The 10,432-nt window shown below is 33.3% G+C and overlaps 1 protein-coding gene across 4 annotated transcripts in view; it reads right to left on the bottom strand.

The window, feature by feature from the left end:
• Nucleotides 1-861: 861 nt before the first annotated feature.
• Nucleotides 862-10,432, bottom strand: part of LOC124354838 — a 60,968-nt gene continuing 51,397 nt past the window's right edge. For all 4 annotated transcript variants that reach the window (XM_046805593.1, XM_046805591.1, XM_046805592.1 and 1 more), the window contains exons 3-6: nucleotides 9,787-9,911; nucleotides 6,853-6,911; nucleotides 1,333-1,419; nucleotides 862-1,111 (exon numbers count right to left, since the gene is read on the bottom strand). In XM_046805593.1, coding sequence (XP_046661549.1) covers nucleotides 960-1,111; nucleotides 1,333-1,419; nucleotides 6,853-6,911; nucleotides 9,787-9,911 — 423 coding nt within the window. In that variant the 3' untranslated portion in view covers nucleotides 862-959. The remainder of the gene's footprint in view (nucleotides 1,112-1,332; nucleotides 1,420-6,852; nucleotides 6,912-9,786; nucleotides 9,912-10,432) is intronic.

The following is a 10,432-nucleotide window of genomic DNA, read 5'->3' as shown; positions in this document are numbered from 1 at the left end:
TTTGAAATTCTTGCTAAACACAGTTAAATTCTAACTTCGCGCGTGGTGATTGGTCGGTTTAGTTCGTTTGTTTGGTCGCACTGTTATGACAGGTTAGAGGTTATAATTTGTTATTTTAAATGTTTGACTAGCAATACGCGCTGTTTCTTCTCAATCGACTGAATTACGATTGATTGCAGAGTGATTTAAACTAATAATTTACTTAACACTATCAACATTTGTCAATAGTATGACATAACCTATAAACTCAGTTTTCTCAACTTTTGTGTCAATCTAACAATTAATCAATCAATCATGTTTTACGATAATGAAATATCAGTGTACAATTATTTACCTTTATTGTTGTAGTTGTTGTAAATGACGAATCTAAGCACTCCACATTTTCACGAATAAACATAGTTATCTGCTTTATCCCGTGCGGCGGACCCACAGTTATCTGCTTTATCCCGTGCGGATCCCGTGCGGCGGACCCACTGGACGGGCATCGTAACGTTACCGGGCGTTACACTTTTTTATGAGTGACTCCGAGCCGCAACCTAATTTAAGACGTTGTCACGTCAATAATACAATGAATCTCTGGTAATGCATATTAATAAATCGCTCTGGTACAACTCCGCTTAAAGTTTTTTTTTCACTTGTATCGTTTTTACTGCAATCTTTCGTTAAATGACAAATTGTAAATATAAATATCTGATAGTGTCTTTTATGTAATGTATGCTGGCTGAATTGTAGTAACTAGTCAATATTTTGTATGAGATAAATAATTATATTCTCCTATTGTAATGCTCAAAGGCCTGTTCTTAGATCTGTAAACTTGTTTAAAGCAGATGGAGGTATGTGGGGTAAACCAAAATCAACTTGTAGTAGGTAATTCTCTGTTTATTCATTTAAAATATATTTAAACTTAAGTTCGCATGGTTTTCAAGTTAGCAAGACTATGAAAGATTGTCATCTTTTATTCAGCAGTCTTTACATCTTTTTTCACACATTCTTTTTCCATTGGCTATCCCACAAATTTCCAATCGATATCGCGCGCTCTCCAATCCTTTTCTGCATACCTCATCGTCTAAGGTCCAAGGGCAGTAGATGTCCACATGGAAGGGTGACTGACCTAGAACATCATATAGTTGTCCTTACTCACGTATTGATACTCACTTGTCTGACAGCAAGTAACAAAGGGACGTAGAGGATTAATACCAGCTGGAACACAGCAGATCGCTTAAGTTCCAAAAGCGTGTCTTTAAGTTCCTTCGCTTCATTTTTATATTAAGTTCTGTTGTTAAAAGCGTGAACACAAAAAGTTAGAAATTATAGCAATATTTGTAGACTTACCATACGGGCTACATACGTAGTAAGAAACAACTTGCGTCTCCTTGCAGTGATAAATAGTGTATGCATGCCATACAACCCCTCCTTCATCTGAAATTAAACTTAGTTGTAAGTAAAGTTGTCAACAACAACATACATTAGAAGTTTACTTTTGAATATGCTATGTTAATTTACATTTATGTTGGTAATCTGTAAAGTTTATTACAGCAATATTATTGTAAGTAATTTATAAAACAAATTTAAAATTAAGAAATGTTAAACAAATGTTTATTTTTACCTTTTAAGCGTTTTTAAATATTGTATAAATTATTATCTAGTCGTAGTCTTCACCATGAGGCAAGGAAATTTTGGAGGTTAAACCCATCCCCTTCCTTCACTAGGGAAGAATAATGAAAACAAAATTCACAGTAATACATAACTAATTGTTAAGGTTAATGAATGTAATTTTGTAAACAATACATAAACTAAAAGATTTAAAATGTTGCAAATATCCATCAACAAAAGATGCACCGCTGACAAGATGAAGGCTTGGAATTTAGTGTGTTCATAAACGTAAAATAAAATACTCCTATCTCTTTTAAAAAATAAATAATTACAGATCTTTCAAAAATCTTATTTTATTTAGTTCTTTACATTTATTTAGTTTGCAACATCTTTTCATTTATTTTAACATTTAGCAAAAGGTTCCACGAGCTTTTTGAATACCGATGTCTTAGAAGTCTGCCACCTGTGAGGATAACCCATCTTTAACTGCTTCTTTCACCTCGTTATCAGTGTTGAAGCGCTTAACACCGAGAGAGTCCGAGCGGGTGATCAATCTATTACTAACCAAATGATCTGATGAGATTTTTGGTTTGGATAGCAGAGTGGGGGGCCTGACGTTTTCATGTAACAAGAGAACTCCAGATGTCAATTGACTACGTTGTTTATTCTGTATTCCAAGTCGAAGTTTAGTCAGAGCATCTTCATAATCGGCTGCATTTATTGTTCTTCCTCGTTCCATAAACTCGACTAAAAATATTCCATGTTCATCCCAAAACACGGTCGCCATAAACTTGCATGTTGAGAACTTGTTTGTTTGTCCTGGACTTACCCGGTGACGTCGTGTGACGCCCTTCCATTAACTGGCGTTTTGTTTCTGGAGTATGTGAGAATCCCATGTCTCGTCACCTGTGACAATGTTCTCTAAAATGGTATCACCTTCCTCCTGATATTAGTACTAAAGCTCAAGCCAAAACTTATTCTTCTCATTTTGTGTTCCTAAGTAAACAAGTTGGTAACCCAACGCGAGCACGATATGCGAAATTTTAAAAGTTTAGTTAGGGACATTTTGTGCAATGTTTATTTAACTTACGGTTGGAAATTCCAATGCTAACAATGAAATGGTAAATCGCCAATCTCCACGAATCTTTTCACCAACGATATTGACTAAATCGTCCGTGGCCACTGATGGCTGGCTGGCCAGATCGCGGATTATCATAGATATTTTTCCGCCTATCTTTAAAAGCTCTCATCCATTTCCGCACTTATCACTGACTCATTAAGGTCGTACACTTCATTTATCTGTATATGAATATCCTGGACGTTCCTTGCTGTCAAAACACGGATAACTGATCATGTTTCGCAGTCGGTTGGTCTATCAATTGTTTTGAACATCTTAGATTCGCACAGTATGCTCTCTACAATGAGCTCAATGTAAATAGCATAAATTTCTACGCAATGCATGCTAGGAACCGGAACGCTGTTCGTTCGCCGTTCGAATAGTTATCGTGAAACGGACCTTACTTCCCGGATGACCTGGGTATATACGTCAGTAGAGAGTGGCAAACAGCGAGTTCTGTAACAACACTCCTTTTTAACAGACCCTTATATAGAAATTATAATTTTAATTATTGTTGAACTTAGTTCTTCACCTATGTCATGAAATCCCAAATCATAAAATCGTTTTCCTATTCTCGATTCGCGATATACAGAATTTTACTATGGACCATAGAATTTGGGAATATAGACGTCCATCGTACAAGTCTGTATTGTCGGACCCATGCACGCCTCTTCCGATGCACTATTTCCTGCTATTTAATTGTGACTTGCAAAGTTCAATGCGACTTCGTCTTCGGTGAATGTGATAGCACACTTCGGCTATGTTATTACTAATGTACGCAGCACTACAGTACACTCGTCCTCAACAGTCCTTGGTCATTTTGCCGGTTAGTCTACAAGCCACATTATACTCCTCGAGGAGTATGTTATACTCGTATGGTATAATATTTAAATGCTTTACATTAGAGCCGTTAACGATCTAGGGCATGGGACTATATTTTACCTGTTCACTGTTTTTAGATAGTTTTCATTTTCTTCGATATAACACCAAACTATCACACAAGCGTTTTGTTTAGTATACGTATTTTAAACATTTAAATGGAACAATAAACTATGTAGATCTCTTACTAAAACTGAGATACGAAATTATATATATATATATATATAATTATTATATATATATATATATATATATATATATATATTATCTTGATAAGAATTAGCTTCTTTTATTTATTTTAACAGTTATTAATACTATCCATCCAAATGAATAACTTAATATTTTCTCAATTTTTATTTCACTGTACAACTAGATGCTTCAACATTTCCTCCAGAATTAGAGTAAAATACATACCAAACACTCATGTAACTCCGTAGATGTTTGGATGCTAAATAAATGTATAATTTCCTCATACCGTTTTGTAATCTATGGTTATATAATTACAGTAGGCAAATAAACTAGTAATTTCTGTATGGTGTACACTCATTCCATGTTTGAATGCAGAACATTACTACTTAAACTTATGTATTTAATGTTTTTAATATTGCTGCTTTAAATATTGAGATCTAATAAATAAATCCTTACATATGAGATTTTTATTATTTATCAATGTTTTCATCAGCTATCAAGAAAACTATTGCAGTCAGTACAAGACCAATGGAGCTTTGTGGGTGACAGCAAGTAATGTTACATTTATAGAGTAATTCCTGAAATTGCAACAGAAAGTTACGGAAGTATTTACCCAAGGAAAACAGAAGACGCACGATTTTTCAAATTTAAACAAAGTAATGCTCGCCTGATACCAGGTCAGAGTGAAAGGTTTCACGTTTCTGTGCTCTTCGCACGAATACTCCCGTCATCCGCAACACAATTTCCGTTTCATAATTGTTGTAGTCCGTCAGAAAAATCTGCCACAGCCTTGATCCTTCGTTTCTACTGGTTTACACGTTTATTTTAATGAACCCTAGGTATAGCATTAATTATGAAATCTTTAGGATCTTATTACTTTAAACTTTGTAAATGCAAATATATTCTTACGTAATTTTAAAAATATGAAATGCACTTCATTAACATGTACATCACAACATTTACTTAATACATTTGGCCTTCTTCGACAAGACTTGCTGTCATATGATAGAAGATATCCACCCAATTACACGCATCCAACTTAGTATGGACGTAACCAGCGTGATTTACACTAATAGTGAGTATACAAACTTGCACTTGCCACGTGCCGTATTGCACCAATACCCTGCTCGCTACACGACCTGTAACTGAACTGAGTGCTACAAGCCTCGTATTTAGGAAGGGAATAAAGACATTTTTAAGACACATATAAGTTAGAGTGCAACAGTTTGTCCATAAATATTCGAGATAGAGCCTCACAAATACTGAATTTAAGAACTAGTTGTTATAGGAGACTAGATAGGAATACTGCTGAGACATTTGTGTTGTATTAGACGATTTTGCTACTATTTATCGTCGAAACGTGCTATTATTATTATACTTTAATAACATTAATACATTGGTACTCACTATACCATTATCACCCTAACCACTAAAATTTCTAAAGAAGGCAGACAAATACATAGTCTTCTCACGTTTTTGTTAAGAATGATATTGTACTTTTGTAGTGCTTGCAATTTTATTCGTATAATTTTACTGTACTTATAAAAGGATAAGAACTTAAATTAAAGGTATCTGCCGTCAACCTTTATAAGAACCATTATTATATGAAATATGTGTAACAAATTTTGTTAGTCTTACCATAAATTGGTAATAAAGAAATGTTCATGATTATTTAGTCCATTGGTGCAAGCAGAGCACACTGATTGTATTATCAGTGCTCGCGGTGCTAGTTAAGCTCAATGTTATTTTTATTTAGGCCGAAAACTTGTACTCGAAATAGCATCGAACCTTGACTTTCCTTTGTACAAGAGTTTAATATCCCTACTTTTACAAACCTCACGGGAAGGATTTTAACATTGGCGTTCACTTAACACTTCTGTTAGGAGTAAACAAGGCTAGAGAGTGGGTGAAACGATAACGATTACCCTAATTCCATCTCCAATAGTGACAAATAGACAGCTGCACTGTGTTTGGCCTACACTGACAATGCCAACAATGCCTTCCCCAACAGTTTCACTGCCCACGTCTAGTAGGCGCAAACAAGGACAGAGGCTGGATGAAATGATAACCACTAGGTCTAATTGCTCTAACTCCCTCACTAATGTACGATTAGCGCCTAATGATACTTTTGCTTCGTGCGGTGAACAAAAGTTCTTATCCTACGCTTAATTTAATTTGTGACGCTCTATGTTTATTACGCTCTATGTAATAAACATAGTGACTAATTTAATTACACTGTTATACTGTCAATGTTTCATATCAAACACAGCTGTCTTTTTGGATTTACTTAAGTGTGAGGGTAGCGCGCTGTAAAACTAGAATTGTGCGCTAGCAGATATTTCTGATCTCTGTTACAAGGTGACGAAAAGCAATCACTTTATAGACCAACTTAGTTATCAAATACAGCTGTTATTTGTGCAGTACGATAAAAATAAATGTGTTTTGTTACCTTATTATGGCTGTATGCTTTTAGGCAGTGATTTTATTTTTCTAGTTCATTATTTCCTGTGGATTCAGTATTTACTAAAACAACACCACAGTCATAACCGTTTGATCAGTACGGCATTTATTGAAATGTAAACTTATGTTCGAGAAAACATAGTGATAAATGTTCACTAATAGATCAATGACTATTTATTTCAGCATGTACTTAATGCTACTACGTCCTTTACTTACATAATAAAAGATCTGGAAATTATTGTTAGTTTATTAATAATAAAAATACAAAACAAATATTAATATAATGACGAGAAAATTTGATAAAACAACTAAGAATAATTATTTATTAAGGTTTTTTGAAAGCAAATCTCAGTCATTTTTTCGATTAAATTATATGACAGCAACAGACAACACTTGAAAAACAAAAAATATCAGGGATTAAATGTAGTTTATTGGTTTTGTAATTTAACTTATTGTTATTGTTAGACCTTTTATTAATAAAATATACATTACAAATTTAATCGTTTGAAGTTTCAGTTAAAGTGGAGTTCACTAAATTAAATTTTTAATCGTCTAAAAATTAAAAACTATCGTTATGTTTCATAAAATAGATCTTATAAAGCCTCAATACTTACTATTTGCCTCCATATAGTCGTCTATGTACGTTATGTTGTATCGACCAGTTTTTACGTAACTGAAAAATAAATCGTACAGTTAACTTAACTAGCTGAACTTACTATCTTAACAATAAGCATACTGCATCAGTATTATAGTACAACACGACTTATACTAGCCAATTATGTTGGCCTCGTAATAGATTAATTCTCAGGGGTTTTTACAATAGCCAATTAAGCCACCTATTTCTTTACTTTTTATATCTTTTTATTAATTTGATTGCTCTTTTAAACTTATGCATCTTCGTACCACATTACAAAAATATCAGGTATTCAAAATTTAAGGATACATTTAATTTAAGTCTAGAATAATTCAGTCGTAATCTTATTTAAAAATTGAATTCATTTTACTTTGAATCATTAAAGTGTTTTCTTTTAATTTAATTTAAGTAATCATGATGATACTATTGCCCTACTCTAACCCACAATTTATTAGGATATGTGTGGAAATAGATACTTGGTTACTGGTTAATGCTTTAGCTCTAGAGCATGGAGGAAAATCTACGTCAGTAACATTTGGGTTTTATCTACACTAGTAACATTTTGGGTTCTAACTACGCCAGTAGCATGGTGTTTTATATCTATGCTATGCTAGTGGCATTGTGGGTTCTATCTACGTCAGTAACATTTGGGTTTTATCTACACTAGTAACATTTTGGGTTCTAACTACGCCAGTAGCATGGTGTTTTATATCTATGCTAGTGGCATTGTGGGTTCTATCTACGTCAGTAACATTTGGGTTTTATCTACACTAGTAACATTTTGGGTTCTAACTACGCCAGTAGCATGGTGTTTTATATCTATGCTAGTGGCATTGTGGGTTCTATCTACGTCAGTAACATTTGGGTTTTATCTACACTAGTAACATTTTGGGTTCTAACTACGCCAGTAGCATGGTGTTTTATATCTATGCTAGTGGCATTGTGGGTTCTATCTACGTCAGTAACATTTGGGTTTTATCTACACTAGTAACATTTTGGGTTCTAACTACGCCAGTAGCATGGTGTTTTATATCTATGCTAGTGGCATTGTGGGTTCTATCTACGCCAGTAGCATTGGGGGTTATATCTACTGCTATCAATATTTATTTTAACTAGCAATAGTGTTCATGTGGCCTTGGTAGTCTTTTACCCGTACTCCACCCATCCATTTTCCAAATAGCTACACTCTGTTACGGGTTTATATAGTTACGTATTACTATTATTTATATTTAATTTACATTCTATACTTAGCTGTAATTTTAGGATTTGTTGTTGTGTGAGTGCTTCTAATCGCATATCGTATGATCAGGTAAGATTAGAACACAATCAAGGTTACAGTTATCCTGCCTCTCCTACTTAGACGACAACTTACTCAAAATAATTATTGTCTAAGTATGCTATGTACATATATCACTGTACATATATCTGTATATTATGTGAGGTTGAGTGGTAGAGAGGGCTAAATAGCCCTAACTCCGCCTCTTAAATAAAGGCATATTTCATTTCATTTCATTTCTATGTAGTAAGCATCCCAATAAAGCAATGTGAACCAAACACTTTCTCAATTATGATTGAATGTTATCGTAACAGTCAGTCTCTTGTGCCTGACTTATTATTATGCTCTTGGTTAGACTTATTTAGCCCCTGGCCTTTGCTATCCCTTTTGAAGCATATAATTTTGTTACAATCCACAAAGATTTGAACGCCGAACCTTCAGAAATGCTTCGTTTTTCGTTCTTTTCAATTTTCATTTTCCCGTTTACGAGTATTAGGCTTTGGCTCAGCAAACAATGGCTGCCACCTCTTCGGAATACTTTCTTGCGATGATAATACTTTCTTTCGTCGGTGAGTGGCATTATATCTACGTATAGTGGCCGTGTTTACCACTTGGATCAACGCTTATGTATATTCTCAATTCTATTTCCAACTTTTACTTGTAAAGAGTTCTCCTTAAATCTAAAATAAAATATCTGCTAGTATTTCATTTAAATTGATTATCTTCATTTACAGTTTTCACTGTTTTTCTATTGCCTGTCTTATTCCATTTTTACTTTCAACAGTTTTTACAAGTATTATTCAATCAATCTAAAATTTTTCTTTATTCAAAAATAACGTATGGTACAAATTTCCACCTTTCCAAAACGTATTCAGTAACAAGTAAAAAAAGCAGAGGCTATTTTGCCTTGTCAACTTACGCTGATGAACTGTGTGAGTATGTTTTTTTTTAAATGGATCCTGAGCAGAATACTGTACTGGATTCAATTGATTTCTTTACTATTTATAAAAGCTGTAGTTAATATATTTGGAAAGACTTGTTAAATTACTTATTCAAAAACTTTGGATTTGTGAGTTTTGCAAAGTGAAATATTTATATTTCAATGCTATTCAAGTTCTCTTCCTTGCAGTATTTAAATAAAACGCTAATGCATTATTCATTCCTAGTGATAACTATGCAATAAAAGGTATGGTGTTTTTATGACTTAGCGTTGTCATAGGAAGTAAAAATATAAGGCCATTGTCTCTCCTATATTCTTATTTAGCCCAGTTTAGTTAAAGGTATTGACATAAGCATTGCTTTAATTAGCCAATTACCTTCTGTAACAAAGTTAAACAGTGTTAAAACAATCAAAAAACACTGTTTAACTTTGTCACTAAAGATGGAAAGAAACAACACAAGGAATCTGTGGCAATAAGTATATTATTCTTTAACGACTTTACATTTATAAGATTTTAATCAAAGCTCACAGTTTCATTTAAAAGCCTTTCTCATAAAGTGTCCTTGCATTAAAAAAGTATAGTGCAAGGTTTCTGCCAGGCAATTCGAAATGTACTGGATAGAGAGTGTTTGATCTTTTATATTACTAGCGTACTTATAACGTTTGCCTTTATAATGTTAAGATAATCCATTTCTTACTTGCAGTTATTGTAGTACGTATCATAACACTCCTCTATACCGATGTGTGTTGATATGCAATCAGCGTGAGCTTCTTCGGCAAAAAATATCGAGTTGTAGACAATTCTCCAGTTATTATTGGCAAGCTGTAACAGAAACAGAAAACAAAACATCATCTCAAAAAATATATTTACTGAACTAAATTGAAATAAATAAGAAATCTCCCTACAATAATAGGGTTATGTGTCGTTTCGTGTCAATCTGTACGGTTGTATTTTAACTCGAATTACTCAACTCAGTTACAGTTAATATTTTCTACTACGACCAAATCAATTGTAACCTACAAAACCAATAAATGAAGTAAGACGGGACATAAAATAATATTGAGTAAATTATTAACTATGAAATTAATGTTGTAGTTTAAATATGGTTTAGTAATTTCTACTACATTGTAGATCCTCTTAATCCGATTCGATGTTCTTCCTAAATTTAAACTTCAATAATCTAATAATTTCAATGTTATGTTTGTTACCATAGTATTGTTGCTGTCTAGGGGAACGCAACAAAACACGTAAACTGAGTCATACAAATTGCATATAACTTAACCCCTAATTGCAGGCATTTCAATAACATATCACAAAATATAATATTTAAACTTTATTATCCT

This window comes from Homalodisca vitripennis, chromosome 2 (genome assembly GCF_021130785.1).
Source record: "Homalodisca vitripennis isolate AUS2020 chromosome 2, UT_GWSS_2.1, whole genome shotgun sequence".
Taxonomy (NCBI): domain Eukaryota; kingdom Metazoa; phylum Arthropoda; class Insecta; order Hemiptera; family Cicadellidae; genus Homalodisca; species Homalodisca vitripennis.
This window is presented reverse-complemented; position numbering and strand designations above follow the sequence as displayed.